Source organism: Piliocolobus tephrosceles, chromosome 12 (genome assembly GCF_002776525.5).
Source record: "Piliocolobus tephrosceles isolate RC106 chromosome 12, ASM277652v3, whole genome shotgun sequence".
NCBI classification, from domain to species: domain Eukaryota; kingdom Metazoa; phylum Chordata; class Mammalia; order Primates; family Cercopithecidae; genus Piliocolobus; species Piliocolobus tephrosceles.
In genome coordinates this window covers 116586534-116603381 of record NC_045445.1, presented here as the reverse complement: position 1 = coordinate 116603381, position 16848 = coordinate 116586534, and the positions used below count along the sequence as shown (strand labels likewise).

The 16848-nt window shown below is 35.6% G+C and overlaps 1 protein-coding gene across 1 annotated transcript in view; it reads right to left on the bottom strand.

Annotated features, from left to right (window-relative positions):
* The window catches only part of DMD (dystrophin), a 2292995-nt gene that overhangs the window by 375093 nt on the left and 1901054 nt on the right, over positions 1-16848 (bottom strand). Inside the window, 2 exon segments of the mRNA XM_026451980.1 lie at positions 2505-2661; positions 13066-13238. Of these exon segments, the coding sequence (XP_026307765.1) occupies positions 2505-2661; positions 13066-13238 (330 nt within the window).

Sequence of the window (16848 nt, the reverse complement as noted above, 5' to 3'; positions counted from 1 at the left end):
GCAGCGACAAAAAGATAAAGAAGCAAAGTGTTCTGGAGTTTTGAAAACAAGTTATTAAAATTTAGATGATTGAATCTAAGTTGTACTTGGAAGGAGGTAAATATGGAAGGTCAGAGGAACTAAAGTATAAAACACAGAGTAATCAATGGGCTGGAAGTCTTGTGAAATTCAAGAAAGGTAACAGGGAGCTATCTGAGCAAGCACACTAACTAAGTGGGGATGGATTAACTTCATTCTGGTGAGTATCACTCATAACTCCAGCATCACCATCTCCCCAAGTCATGTTATTTGTCATGAGATTCCTGAGTAAGAACTGAGTAAGTACAAACATTTTACCACTCTTAACAAGTAAGCAAAACTAATAACTAGGAATAGTGAAGCAGTATTTATAACAAAATACCGGCTGGAAGAAACCACAGCAATTATTTGGACCAATTTCCTCATATTACGGTTGAAGAACAAAATAGCAATCAGAATCCATCTTATGAAGAAATATGACTAGAATCTCAGTCTCCTGACTCCCAGTGCACCTGTCCAATGATTCATTTTCTTTGGTTTCTGGAACTAGCATAAAATTTATCTTTTGTAGAAATTCCGTCTCATTTCACTATATTGCATAAGGCATTTTTTTTTTAAAGGCCCATCCTCCTCAGTGAGTGCTTTTCTATATGTACACCAGAGTGTTTTGGCTGTTCATTCAAAGTCAGAACATTTAAAACACATAGCACCATTAAATTTCACCCTACCACAAAAACTAATTTAATATTCAGAAATATATGAAGGCAAATGGCTAAAGGAGAAACTGGTAGTTTCCCTGGCATTTTTTGCAAAGATCCCTGGGTCTTCTTTCATGTTCTCTTCCATTTTTATAATTTCCTATATCATCTTCTCCAGAATAATATAAACCCTTGACCTTTCCTCAAGATGCCACCTTTGCCTTTATCTCCACAGAGATCTTTCCTTTACGTGCTCAACATACAAAAGTGGCACCATTTTTTTCAAGTTTTTATTATTTGGTAGTAATTTGTTTGGTTTGCTATTCATTTCTGTTCTTGTACCTTTTATTCCCATTTCCAAAACACTTATCAGTATCCATTCTACACCAGACACTTTGCTAGGCTCTAGGGTCTTGGAGGTGAACAAGACAAAATCTCTGCCTTTTTCACTCAGAGCTTAGTAGAGAAGATAGAAATGTAAGTAAAAATAAAACCAAACCAAACAAAAAGAAATTATTGGTCATCGTTGGAGGATGCTAGTGAACAACTTGTTATTATAAAAATTGGTAAAATTGAAACATGCATTTTGCTTGTTCAATATGAAAGGTATACTGAGTACCAAAATAGGAGACAAGTGCAAAACATTTTTTTTTTCATAGACCTACCCCAGTGAATAAATGAAGAAGGGATGGTAGAGATAGGCAATTATCACACTGTAACCCCTAGCCACTGATCATGAACAGCTATTAAACATCACACAAAAAGAGAAAACAAGGCATTATATACCAACTCCTGATGATGGAAGAATACACGAACGCCTGTTAAGCAGTCTTGCCAAAAAACAACCAAAAAAAAAAAAAAAAAACACAAACAAACAAACAAACAAAAAACCCAAATACGATCAAACTATAGAACTGCACTGTTTAATTGGTAGCTTCTGGCAACATCTGGCTACTGAGTACTTGGAATGTAATAAGCCTGAATTGAGACGTGCTGTAAATGTACATTTTCTATATTGATTGCATGTTGAAATGACAGTAAGAATTGTACTACAGTTGCATGACATATAACGATGAGAAGAAACAGGGTGAAAGGTACAGGGAAACTATACTATTTTAGAAACTTACAGTGAATCTGTAATTACTCCCAAATTAAAAGTAATAAAAAGACCAATTAACCAAAGTAAGGTGTGGGTCTGATTTCAATTTTTATTTAAATCCAAACCCGAAAAAGTTTAAAAAATTCATAATATGTATGAGAGAAATGGAAATTTGAATGTGGACTGGATATTTGATATGATGAAATTATTGATATTTCAAAAGCATTATAGTAGCAAGGTGATTATCTTAAAAGAGTGAATCCTATCTTTTAACCTTTTGAAATATTAACAAATAAAATAACACATGCCTGATATTTGTTTTAAAATAATCTGGGAAGAGCTATAGAATAAATAAGATCTGACATGATTTGATAATTGTTGATGTCTTGATGGGTACATGAGTTTTATTATAGCATTCTGTCTACTTTTGCATATGTTCAATATTTTTCATAATGAAAAGTTTTTTTATATAGCCAAAAGAGACGGACGATTTCTTAAACGGTATTATTAACACAGATGTGTTTGACATTTAAAATATAATGGCTTGAATTATTTGTAATTGACCCTTGGGTGAGAAGAGTAAAGAAGATTTCTATTCAACTTAATTTCAAACAAAATTAATTTTAAATTAGTCACTGGATTACTATGTGCTTAACATGTGCAAGGCACTAGGCTTAAAAATGTCCTACCCTATGTACATCGTTCTGCTTCTGAACCGCTGGAAAGTCGCCTCCAATAGGTGCCTGCCGGCTTAATTCATCATCTTTCAGCTGTAGCCACACCAGAAGTTCCTGTAGAGAAAGGTGCAGACGCTTCCACTGGTCAGAACTGGCTTCCAAATGGGACCTGAAAAAGAACAGCAGCATACTATGTCAGAATATCTAGAAGTATAATCGATGATTCTAACAATTCCATTAAAAAAGTACAGTAAACCTATTGTGAACTACAAAGAAGTCTTGAATAAAAATCTGGCTACTTACTTTTGAGAGCCATAAAACGGGATAGTTTGATGGCAATTTTGGGAAAAGGCAGTGTTTAGCCATATGTTTATTTCCACATGCAGAATGCTGAGACTTTTGGCATGAAATATGCACTGGAATCGATTGCTTTTCCATACTGTTATAGTCAGTGATTCTTAATATTTCTGGTAGAAAAAACTGGATGCAGTGACTAATAAAAAACACTTCATTTTCATGTGACTCATGCTAGTACTGGAATTCTTTCTGCCTTGAGAAATGGAAAGGTCTCTCCCCACATTTTGACTTTTCCATTTCTACACCCTAGGCAGCCTTTTCCATTGAGTTCTTCCATCTGGCGTCTGTTCCTTTCTGCTCCTCTTCCCAAATGCTTCTCCTTTTCCCCTACCCTTCTTTATTTGTGTGCACCTGGGATTTGTCTTCACCAAGTTTCAACATTTTCTGCTTTGTTTCCTTTGTGTAAAAAGTACTAAGACAACAACTCACATGGAAGAGTAAAATCAGACATTTATCTGAAAGCTTCCCCCGAACATGAATAATTTAGGCAGGAGACTGAGTGCTTTACCGTCAACTGTATTTAGAACATGTTAATCCTTTGAAGCCATTTACGAATACACAAATGAATGATCTATGCTATAAAATCCACATTTTACTTGAAGATGAGAAGCTAAATTAATAAAATAAATCATCACCCAGAAAACAAAGAGGAAAAGCAGCATCTTAGCAAAGCTTTATCTTCAGGTAAATTAGAAATTATGCTGAATCACTCAGCTATTATCAGCAATTACTAATTAATTCATAATGATGCTACCTATAACATAAATATAATAAAGTCTTTAATGCTGCAAAGATTGAAATATAAAGCAAAGCAACCAGGTAGAGCAACAGTTCCCTTAGCCATTTGGTAACTTAGCTTGACATTTCAAATACAATTCTCCTTTTGGCCTTAGTCAAACAGAATCACCAAAGAATACTTATCTACTGAAATTAAATTGTTCCAAACTTTCTGAAGGATAATTTGACAATACATAAAAGTCTTTAAAATGTGCAAATACAATGACCCACAGGCTTAAATTCAAGGAATTTATACTAACAAAGAAATTGGAAAAAGATACAAAGATATAGGTGGAAAAATGTTATATATAGCATCATTTAAGATTGATAAAACAGAAACAACTTAAATATTCAATATGAGGGAATTGCTTGAGAAATGCAAAACCCCTACCTACTGATTGTTTTCAAATGCAGTGAAACTTGTATATGCTTTAAATTTAGAAATTAATGAAATTTATATATGAATTTAATTAAGTAGCTCTTAATTTAAAAGGGAATTATTATATATATAATGGTACATTCATACAGTAAAATCCTATGCAAGGTTCAATATGATGACATAGTCAAATATTTATGGATATGGAAAAGTCATCATGTCAGTTACTAAGTGAGAAAACAGGTTACAAAACAAATACATTTTTTGAATTTTTCTAAAATATTTGTGTATGTGTATGTATTTGTATGTATATGCTTGTCAATGAAAAAATTTTGTAATGACAACCAGGTTATCCCTCAGAGGTAGATTTACAGGTGATTTATTTCTTAATCTTTATACTTCTCCAAATTGTCAAGATTTTCCTTCTATAATTGCAATATAAACAATATGTTCAGAAAAATGAAGGCATTTTCATCAAATAAGATAAATTGTTCAAGACTCTAAGGTATTATTTCCTAAGAAGTGAATCGTGAAATACCATAAATGGCATGAATTGAATATAATAGTGCATGCAGATTGCATGCAATTAGAGGTCAGTTCTTTTATGTTTCTGTACCATCCTTTCAGTTAACACTTTTCCATGATAAGCCTAAGCGACAATTCCCTATGCAAGATTTTAGCTGTTTAAATGTATAATGGTTAAGTGAATTCCTTGGGGTGTCTGGAATTCAGTGTGGTCCCTTTGAGAGTGAAAGAGGCTGTCAAGCAGGACATTTTGAAAGGTAGGTGGAGAGAGGTAGGGCTCACACATGGAAAAGCAGCAAATGGTAGAAAAGGCACTGATTAAACAAATATTTATTGACTGCCTCTAAGTCTCTAGGATGCATTGGGGAGGAGGGAGAGAGGAAGGGAAGAGAGAATGTAACGATGCTTAATGTTTGGTCTCTGTATGCCTGATAGAGGAAACAAAATATCGTTGTGGCAGAGAGGTCTAGAGGAGGATATAGTGAAGGGCAGGCTGCCTATGTTGAGACTTCAAGCTGCGGCTTTGTTTATGTAAGGAAGTGCTAAAATTCCAGTTCTAGGTTAAATGGTGCTGACTAATTATTAGTGGGTCAATGAACCCCTTTGTGTCCCCTAAGTGAGAGCAAAATAACTGAGACCTAAGGAATTCAGTTCTCTCTCTCTTTTTTTTCTTTTCTTTGAGACAGTCTTGATTTGTCACCCAGGCTGGAGTGCAATGGCACGATCTTGGTTCACTGCAACCTCCACCTCCCGGGTTCAAGCAATTCTCTCCTGCATCTGCCTCCCAAGTGGCTGGGATTACAGGCACCCATCACCACACCCAACTATTTTTTGGTATTTTTAGTAGAGATGGGTTTCGCCATGTTGGCCAGGCTGGTCTCAAACTCTTGACCTCAGGTGATCCACCTGCCTCAACCTCCCAAAACGTTGGGATTAGAGGCGTAAGCCACCGCACCCAGCCAGGAATTCAGTTCTAAAGGATCTAAGAGGAAACTTAATAGCATGAAATAGGGGTTGTTAGAAGCCAGGGACAGAGGACAGTCAAGAGAGCTAATACAGCAGCAGAAGACGGACCTAGAACCTTAAAAGGTGCAAAGCTCTCACATATCTGGGTAAGGGGCCATTCTTTAATTTTTTTTAAGGTGTGGAGTTAGATAAAATTTCAGAATGTTTGATCATCTTAACTACATATCAGGTTGCTTTCATTTGTTCCCTCTCCTAAAGCTCAAGAGTGAAAGGAAAAATGTGCTGGGAGGACAAAAACTGAAGCAACAAACTTATAAAGCACAGAGAACACTGAGTAAGCACGGAAGAGGTGAAAGGCAGCCAGAGAATGAATTAAAACAGCATATACAAACGTGTTCAATCTAAAGCTCTGGGTCTCAATCTCTAGCGTGCATAGGAAACATTTGAGTAGCTTGTTTAAAATCGAGATTGCTAGGTGCCACCTCCAGACTTTCTATAATTCTATCAAGAATCTCTGCTTTTAACAAGAACCTTCACAATTCCACAGGTAAGCTCCAGAACCATTCTTTGATAAAGAATTTATTAAAGCATTTCTGATATGCCTCAAACGTTACTTCTTGGTCTCCACAGGGCAAAGGTGGCATCTGTCAGTGACTTGATTTTGAAGATCTAAACGTAAGGAACATTATGAGCTCAAAACATTTTCTTTGACCATGTTAAGCCCGTGAAATGTTATCAAGTCACATTTCCCAATAGATTTATTAAAACAAATGCCTCATGCCCTGTTTTTATTTTCATGAGTGTATATACCAGATATTTCGAAATGATTAACCTATGTTTGCATGTGGAATATCTCCTCCTGAAAATGTTTCTTTGTATTTGTAATGACCTTTTTTTCTGGTTATATCATACATAGGCTGTTGGGGCTGGAAGGAACCTGAGAGATTATAGTTCAACCTTCTTGTTTTGCATATGTAGAAATCAAGATTGCAAAGGTATAAAACAGCTGCTGAAAAACATAACTTGAGCTGTCCTATTTAGATATGGGAAATGGAAATTACAAACCTTTGTGAGATGAGAAAATCCTTAAACCTTAGTGGTTTTAACCAAATGTTTTAGATCTCTGAGCAAAAAGGCTTGTTGCTGTTAAATTAAATTAAATCGGGCCTAAAGCTGCCTCTGTACATAGCAAACTGCAACCCAGCTTGGCATGTAAGCAATACGCAACTTAAGAGTACATTCTTGTAACAAATAGCTGAGTCTCAGCCAATCCCAGCAGTCAAGATTCAGCTAATCACAGGCTGTAAACTGATCAGCTCATATCCATGTAAGGCAAATGCCTATTTACACTATTCCCAAGTAAGGTAAATTCTAAGCTGTAACCAGTCAAGCTGTTTCTGTATGTCACTTCCTTTTTCTATCTATAAATACTGCCTGCCCACCTTGCTGGGTGGAGCTTTCTGAATTTCTAATTCTGAGTACTGTCTGATTCATGAATTGTTTTTTGCTCAAATAAACTCTGCAAAACTGAATTTGTCTAAAGTTTGTCTTTTAACATTGCTAATTGTCAAATATATTCTGTTTATTCCACCCACTCAACAGAAAATAAAAGAGGTGGTTCAAAGGGGCATACTTAGCTTCTATCTATTTCTATTAATCTTTATTAGTGAAGACAAGAGCTTAGGGGTTACTACCATTTAACAAGGCAAGTGCTAATCTCTAAAAAGCTGATAGTTTCCACAATTTGTAAGGTTTAGGTAAAACACAGAGCCTTTAGATGTGTTGGAGTACACTGCTTGGTCTTTAAGGAACTCCTCAGTGTCAGGACGCTAAGAATGATAGGGGCTGATAAAGTGATTGTTATTTCTCTAGACACAGATATTTCAACTGTGATTTGGTCAATGCCTAGTTTGAAATCCTTAATAAAACTTTACTCTGAAAGGCATGCATTCTTAAAGTGAAATGTGTTATATTGAATTCATTTTTCACTTTGACTTCCTTTATAAAACTAATGATATATCCCTATAAATCTTTAGTACCCTCATGTAATAAAATAGCACTTAAGCATGCATAAAGAAAAGGTAGGAATGCAGAAATAATAAAGAACCACAATACTGCCATGAAAACAGACACAAGGACCCATGGAAAAGACTAGATAACCCCAAAACGAATCCACATACCTACAGTTAACTCATTTTTGACAAAGGTGCCAAGAACATACAGTGGGGAAAAGACAGTCTCTACCACAAATGGTGTGGAAAAACTGAATATCCATATGCAGAATGAATCTAGACCCCTATCTCTCATCATATACAAAAATCAAATCAAAGTGGATGAAAGACTTAAATGTAAGACCTCAAACCATGAAACTACTACAAGAGAACACTGAGAAAAATCTCCAGGGTGTCATCAACAGATAAATAATTTGAACTTGTACTTCAGAAACAAAAAAATCAAAGAACCACAGAATTAAAATGGGAGCTATCTCTTTAAATAAAGAGAGAGAATTAATCCCAAAGAGAAGTCAACATTTTTTTTTCTAGACAGGTTTTTAACTTCAACATTCAAACATAATTAGCATTCTAAAAGTGAGAGAAAGAAGGTAAGAGATATTCAATGTCCAAGTTGCATTCTTCTCTCAAAGGTAGACCCCACCTCTTTTTGCCCTTTCTTTGTTCTCCATTATAAAAAGACCCTAACTATTCTAACCTCTAATAGCAAGTACTCCCCAGTAGATTCATTGCTTCAACAGACTATATAATGTCAGTGTTCTTGCCTCTTAATGTTCAGAACTGTATAAATGTCAATATTTTATATAACATTTACAAATTTTTCTGCCAAATATAAAAATCTCACAGAATGTAAATTCTGCTGAAATTATGTTGACAACATATTATGTGATTTTCATAGTTAATAGTATATACAATGATCTGGAAAAATAATCTAGTAGTAGACTAAATTGAAATCTTCATATATATTTCTTACATAAAAAAATTGACTTCTCAAGTTATTAGTATTTTAAAATTAAAAATGCAAGGATTGTAGATATGGAATTTTAGAATGAAAAACACTTTCTTTGACTAATTACCATCTTAATATTGGGTAATGTCATTAGTAACTGTGCGTATATGTGTGTGTGTACATTTAAGTAAATAATTTTCTATTTGTTTTTCACCCACTTAAAGCAGTTAATGTTTTTGTTTCATTTGATGGAACTTAAATTATCGCTGACTACGTACTTTTCTTCCTTATACCTCTTGGCCAACATGTGATGTGATAATGCAAGTGGAATGATAGCATATAATTTTCTTGAATTAACTTATGAGATAGGATTATACAATTTCGATTAAATTTCTTTTCTCTCAAAGACATCTTATTTACTTTATACAATGCCTTTTAGATTAATCAGTTCTATTTTAATTAAGAAAACCAAGGTAGAAAAATTAAACAATTTTTCCAGGTTCATAAAGTGCGATCGCAGAATTAAAAGAATAAAATTGTAGAACTGCAGGAGAACTGGAAGAGACTGTTCATGTTTCTGGTCAAACTCTTCATTTCAGTGAGGGAGAAAATTGAAGTCTGAAGCAGTTAAGTGACTTGATCAAGATTATATACTAGACAGTTAGTGACAGAACAGAACAGAAGGGAAACTGGGTTGCCCAGCTGCTGGCTCATGTCTTTCTACTCTACCATACTCACAAATTTCAAGTTTGAAATTTTTGTATTCATAGAAGTTAGCTGGAGGCAGTAAGCATAGCCCTATAAAGCAACTCTTGACCACTTGGAGAAACATGTTATCAAGTGTAAATTAGAATAGTATTGGGAAGACCTAGTGAGGAAACAGCCAGAAAAGAAAAGATTCGTTATGGAATATGAATCAAAATTTGGAGAATAAGAGGCAAGAGAATGTTGCAAGTGTGAGAACCAGCAAGGGTACATACTCATATGGGAGAGTGAGGAAATTGTTAGAGAGTAGGAATGCGGTTAGAAAATAGACTCTATTGATTCTCTTGGCTCAGAGAATCTATGTTGGGGTGTAATAGAATGATGCTTGGTGAGAAAGGAACTGGAAGCAGAAAAAGAACAGAGAAGGGAAGGGCTTAGCAAGGACTTAATAGGCACAGTTGGCAGAGAGTGAAGGGCCTACTAGATTCTAATGATTAAATATAACTTCATTAGAGCAGTGATTTTCTGGGTATGTTTTATTCATGGTTGTATCCTCCGTGCCCAGAAGAGTGCCTAGTACATAGCAGGAATTCATTAAATATTTGTTGAATGAACAAATAAATAAATGAATGAGGGAGATATGGAGATTTACAAGATGGAAGCTTTGAACAAAAGAGTAATATGATACAAACAGCGTCCAAGGTAGAGTATTCTTGTAAATGTATCAATATGGCATAACATGATGACTTAAATAAGACTCTTAATCACAGGAAAAGAAAAGATGTATGGCAGAAGAAAAATAAATGGAAGGAAAATGATACAATATGGACTTGTATTTGGAAGCACAAGAATATCTCTTATGAGACAATGGAATGCAAAGGAAAAATTCAAAATCATTTGGATTCAAATTCAATTTTGCTTCTTTAAAAATGGACACCTGGGAAATAAAGTACTAATGGTTTTATTTTTTCGAAATATAAGAGCAGTTTCAGAATCCCTCATGAAACAATGAACCAACTGTCATTTTTTATAATATGTTATAACTCGGGCAAACACAGGACTATTTTTCCAGGATATCATGGAAACTATTTTTTAATTGTGGCAACTTTTCATTTTAAAATAACCCCCATGGAAGAAGTGACAAGATTCATAAAGCAGGTTTATCAGTGCCACTAACGGTTCTATATCTAACTCTTCCAGTGTTATTCTATCCTATTTCATAATCATCCCTAATTACTGCTTTACTGTACTTCTCTCAATTGAACTCTGCCTTTTGCTATAGATTGACCAATACCCTAATTTCAATCAAGTGTCAGGAAATAAGTTAAATTGCTTTGATGTGGAGAATTACTTCTTTGCTTTTTATGAGTGCTTATAACATATCCTGTATTATTAGAGAGGCCTATATAAAAGCCCAAACCATTGATTTGAATATTTAAATTCTAGAATTCACAGCACCTTAGATAAGCTAAGGTAACTGTTTTCTACCTGATTAATGACAGCAAGAATTAAACTGCGGTAGCTGACATATGGGAAACTGCAGAGAATGAAGGGTTCATATTTTGGCTGACATGCTGTTTGCCACTTTTAATTCTCCTTTTATTTTACCAAGTTCACATGAGGGAGAGAAAAGGCACTCCATGATACTCGGAACAATTATAGCACCTTTCTTTTTCTTTTGCACAGAGAAGAATAACTTAACTTTACCTGCCAATATTTTCTTCCATCGCACATTTTCATTCTTTTTTAATGATGAATGTTATGAAAGTGGCCCATGTCATCACACATACTGACCTCTCTTAAGAGTTTAAGCTGTAGAAAGCCAACAGAGACTCCCTATCTCTGAAAATGCTATTGCCATTGTTGCTCTCAGTGTACCACCAACAAGTTGATACAACATTCATATACAAAATAGGGAGATAAGGAACAAAGTCCGGGAAGCCAAGGTGCAAACTTGGGGGAAAGAAGAAAAAACACCTTATACATAAAAATAAACTCTGTTCTACTCCTAGCGATCTACTTCTCATAAAAACAAATCCTTTTCTACTCCTAGAAAAAATCTACTCTCTATTCTATCCTTTCAATTTGTATGCATTTCTTTGTAGAAGCTTCCTTCTTTCTTTATATGCTATGGTATTGCATGGTGGTTAAAAGTTCAGACTCTGAAGTCAGAATCTCTGGTTTCTTTTTTTTTTCTTTTCTTTTCTTTTCTTTTTTTTTTTTTTTTTTGAGACAGAGTCTCACTCTGTCTCCCAGGCTGGAGTGAAGTGGTGCGATCCTGGCTCACCGCAACCTCCGCCTCCCAGGTTCAAGTGATTCTCCTGCCTCAGCCTCCCGAGAAGCTGGGACTACAGGTGCGTGCCACCATGCCCAGTTAATTTTTGTATTTTTAGTAGAGACGGGGTTTCACCATGTTGGCCAGGATGGTCTCGATCTCTTGACCTCATGATCCACCTACCTCAGCCTCCCAAAATGCTGGGATTACAGGCGTGAGCCACCACGCCCGGCCAGAGTGACCCATTCTAACATTCAATGACCTGGCTTCTTAGAGTTTCTAAACCACTTGACGGTTAGTTAAGTGGTTTAGAAACAGGGAGTCTGGCCCAGACTCCCTGTTTTCATCTTGTATCTTCCACTTGCTAAGTGACCCTAAGGAAGTTATTTAGCCTCTCTGTGCCTCACTTTCTTCAAATGTAAAAAGAATTTAACAATAAAATCTACCTCTTAGGGTTGCTGAGAGCATTAAACCAGTCAATGAATGGAAAGTGCTTATGGCGTTGCGTGGTATGTAGGTACATCATGTAAACGTTAGTTGCCATCATTATTTCATACTTGATGCAGACACTTACAATAGTGCTTCTGAATTAATAAAAATTCAGATTTTCCTCCTTATAGAAGTATATATGTTAAAATTTTGGACAAGTTAGAAGAACTATAAAGAAGAAAAAAAACTCCCTTCTGTAATCTTTCTATCTAGAGGTAGTAACTACTCCCACCCTTTAGTGCATACTCCCATAACTATTATTAAGTCCATTTGGTCATCTTCTACCTCCCTTCACTATCACTTTTTCTCTAGACATAGAAGAAAGCACAAAATAGTTTTAATAAAGAGAAATGAATTAAGAAAGGCAACTGCTTAGAAAGCAGGAAGACTGGCTTTCATTCCCTGCCCTTGCTAGATCATTTAAGTTACAATGGGCATTTTACTATCTCTATCCTTCTGTTCCTCCACGGAACCGTTGCAAAACTGGTATAACAAGAACTTCCCTCTGCCCCTTTTACAAAGATGCTACGATGCATCCATTAACTAACTTCTCAAAAGAAAGCTGGCACATAGAAGGGGGCAAAATATGAAGTATGTGAGTATAGTACAACTAAAAGCTTAGTTTACAGAGGATGTGTTTTAACAAAATCTGAGAGGAAGCAAAAGACAGGAAGTTGCTATAGTCTCTCTTTAACTGTAGGAGCTATCTCCTCTAAATTGTTAATTATAGTGTGTTACAGTTTTCAAAGACTGTCCTCTGGTATGCATTTAGACTAATGCCAAAAATAATTCCATAATATCCGTAAATTTGTTATCGCTTTTTGTATAACCCTGTGATATGCCAAAAGAGAAATTTATGAAATTAGAATAGCTGCACCTCCTCATTTGAATTCACTCTAATGTCTTAATATCCATGTCTCCTATGGTTATAAAACATCACCATTTTACTCTAATCTGAATCCTCAAGTGTCATCTCCATACCAAGCAAATAAATGATTCATTAATTCAAAATAAAATGAATCATTCTGAAATTGGATGATTTACATAGACATGTGAGATACTAGTTACTTGTGCTAAGACAACGAGGAAAATTTGGCCATTTTAATTCATTTGTGGCCTTTTTGCTCCAGATCTTTTCCTACCTAATGTTGAGAGACTTTTTCCGAAGTTCACTCCACTTGAAGTTCATGTTATCCAAACGTCTTTGTAACAGGACTGCATCATCAGAACCTTCCAGGGATCTCAGGACTTTTTGGCTGTTTTCATCCAGGTTGTGATAAACATCTGTGTGAGCTTCAATTTCACCTTGGAGGTCCTACAGGACAGCAGGAAGAAGAATATGTGCAGAATTACCAAACAAAGGAAGCAAGCGATGAATGTGAATTTGGAGAATTGCAAAAAATAAATAATTATTAGTTCAAAAGACACTTCAATCAGGTTAACTAACAAGAAGATACATCTTAAATCCCTTTTCTTGGCGTATTGCCTTCACCTGTTATTATGTAGATTTAAAATGGGCATCTTATTAGGTGTAATAAATTTACTCCTTGCCATTATGAGTTGGAAAGTAATGTATTTATAACTTCATAAAGTTCACAAGTTATATCTTCTAGTCTATGAACAAAATGTATTATTTTATGGAAGTGATAGGAAATAAAAGTCTATGATAAAGTATACCCCAGTGCCAATAATTTCATTACTATATGGATCAAGTCATATTTTCTATTCACGTAGTAATCTGTAGAGTTAACTCTGACCATAAAAGCATGGAGAGACTAATAAACAAGATTGTACTTGGTTTCTGGAACCAAGTACAATCCTGGGAGTCTGTCATGGGAGAGAGAATCTTCTTGACAACACACATTAAGTTCACCTTGGTATTATAGCATCATACATATAGTACAGCATCATACATTTATTAGTTATGACTTCCCATTTAATACATGTTTTTAGGCTTGACAGGTGGAAAGTACATAGGACCTTGGTAAGAGTTACGATAAGAGGTTATGCATTCAACCTCATTTGTATATACACAGATCAAGAAAATTATTATAGTAGAAGAATCTGACCTTTACATGGTATGTCTTCCTGTGTAACATTTTCAGCTTGAACCGAGGACTACAGCACTGATCCTGTTGCATAGTAATCCTGAGAAAACCCAGAAACTGAAAGAGCCCTGCTTTAAAATGCCAACTTTGCTTACATTCTGTTGACAGAATGAATTTTGGAGCACAGGCCTCACCAGTCAATAATAATAAACGGCCACTTTGTACTCCGCACTAAACAGTAGCCGGGCGTGTGGATGTGGGAGGAACCTCAAAGAGAGGAGGCCTGGAATATGCAACTGACAGTTTATATTAAACAGCCAACTTTTCTTATCATTTTGCCATTACAAGCCAGAGACATTATAAATTCATTTTATATATGTGTTTCCCTCCTTGTTCCCAGCAGAACAGTCAAAGCCAAGGGAACATTCCTTACAGAGCTGCCGGGTACCAGCATTCCTTTCTGCCTACACAATGAATGGAGGCTTTGTACATTATCTGACTTGCTCTTAGAGATTTGTATGCTTCTGTTCAACAAGTTTAAAAATTCACTCTGAAGCTCCAAACCATTGGATTGATCTGTGTAACTAGAAAAGTCCCCCCCCCCCCGCTCTCTCTCTCTCTCAAATTGAATTAAATTACTCTGCTAAAGTAAGGAAGAAAGCGGCAGAAATAACATGTTAGAAATTCTGAAGAACTGGCTCATGTTTTCAGCCACAGCCTCTTAAGATGCAGAATTCTGAATGTTAGACAAGTAAGGTAGACAGACAATGAATGTCTGTTGTCACTATTTTTGGCAGCTAAAGCATCACTGATGGACTCTAAAGAGAGTTGTGTCCCATTCTCTTTGACTGGGAGACAGGAAGGGGAATATGGATAGAACCACATCAGAAGTTGAAAGAAGGGAAATACTGAAACAGACTGAGTAGTATCTCTGTCCCATCAAAACCAGGTTTGTACTGGAAGGATATAGCCTGATTTTGAAACTAGTTTATATGGTAGAAGGTTAGTATTGGGATTCTTGCAGAATGAAGTTTGGTCAAATAGATAGCCACTTTATGGTTTTCTTTCGTTTTTCCTTTTGCCTACATAGAATAACACGCCTGCCTAATTTGCACTTCTTCAGCAAAAGAGAAAAGTGAGTGAATTTATCTAAGTACTTCAGGAGAAAAAGCCAACCAGATCTAAGTTCCAGAAAATTCCTTCACTTGTCTTTTACTTTTCTTCTTCTGTTGTATTTGATTTGTACAACACTATCCTTTTGTGTATGCACTTATGGGATTGAAGACAAACTTTTAGTTGTTCAACAAAATAAAGTATTTTCAGTAGTAGCATCAGTTTTCCATGTTTACTATATTACTATACATATGAAAGATAGTACATTTGAATTTTTATATCCTACATTGATAGCAGAGACCCAGGCTCAATCACGAACTCCTTACGGTTATATATACCATGAAGTCACCAACACTTTCTTTGTCTTCTTAAGCATAAATAGGATGTTGATTCATGAATTTGCTAATTTTCATCTTTGCCATGTATATTATACCGCGTATAGACATCTTTGTTGTATTATCAACAAATAAATGAATATAAAGTTGATAAACAAGTATTTATTGAGGACTGATTTACTGTCTAGTTTTAGCACTTTGGGAAATGTAAGAGGAGTACAAACGATAGCTCTGTCTTTAATTTTCCTAAAACCTAGTACGCACTTTTGTTTAATTTGTTTATATTACCAACTAAATATTGATGGGAATTCCTGCCAAGTCTTCATAGATACGGGGATAAAGACTCCTTCCTTTAGAAATGCAGAAATGGCTAAAGTTGTCTTAGCATTGGCAAGAAGATAAGTCTTCTGTCAGTACTCGTTTTCTAGGTCATGATGGTGGTATAGAGCTATAAATGACACATGTACAGTAAAGGGCTTTACTGGTTACAAAGCACGTACAAATGTACCACCTTAGTCATTCCTCCCCCTGGTTCTGTGAAGTACATCACATTTTCTGTTTTGCAGATGACAGCACTGTGACTTGGATGTTTAACTGACTTGCCTAAAAGTCACATAGCTGATAAGTGTTAGAACTCGAAAGTGGATCCAATTCTCTTGATTCTAGAAGATCTTGGGCTGTCACCACCAACCCATTTGCCAGAAGCATTGGACATAATATACAGTAGTCATTGAAACCTGAATGGAGATACTACTTGCAAGGGGAAATAAGTGACTGTTGAGGGAAAAGCACCTTGAGAGACAGCATTCTTGAGTTTGATAAAATGTTTACCCACATGGATTGATTTGTTCTCAATGAAAAATTGGATTCTGACTGCTCTTTTCACTTCTCATTTAGCATGGGGCATCCTGGACCACCTGTGAGCAAAAAATGTTCACACTGAAAAGGCCTCCTTTCTACAAATTTCCCTGCTGCCAGAACAGAAATTCTGCCATCAGTAGTTCATCTCTTTGTCTACAAGAGCCATGTGGACCATACCACGTGGAACCATACCAAGAAATGATTTGACGCATCAGCATAAACATAGCTCATCCATGTTCCTTTGGGATGGCAGGCTGGTAGGAAACCTGTCAAGCTACAGGACTCAGATAGGTTGCCCTAAAAGGAAGGTAAGTATTGGGGAAGAACCCAAGGCTCTCTTTCAAACACTGGCATGCTGTAGTGGAGATTTTTCAGTATCAATAAAGCAACATGAGTCATAGATTGGGAATACAGGGCAGGCTGGAAGGAATATACATTATATATAATATAATATAATATAATATAATATAATATAATATAATATAATATAATATATAAAAAAATAAAATAAAATAATTCTTTCTGCTGACAACCTCTGTGGTAGCCAGCCTCCAAAATGGCCCCCAGT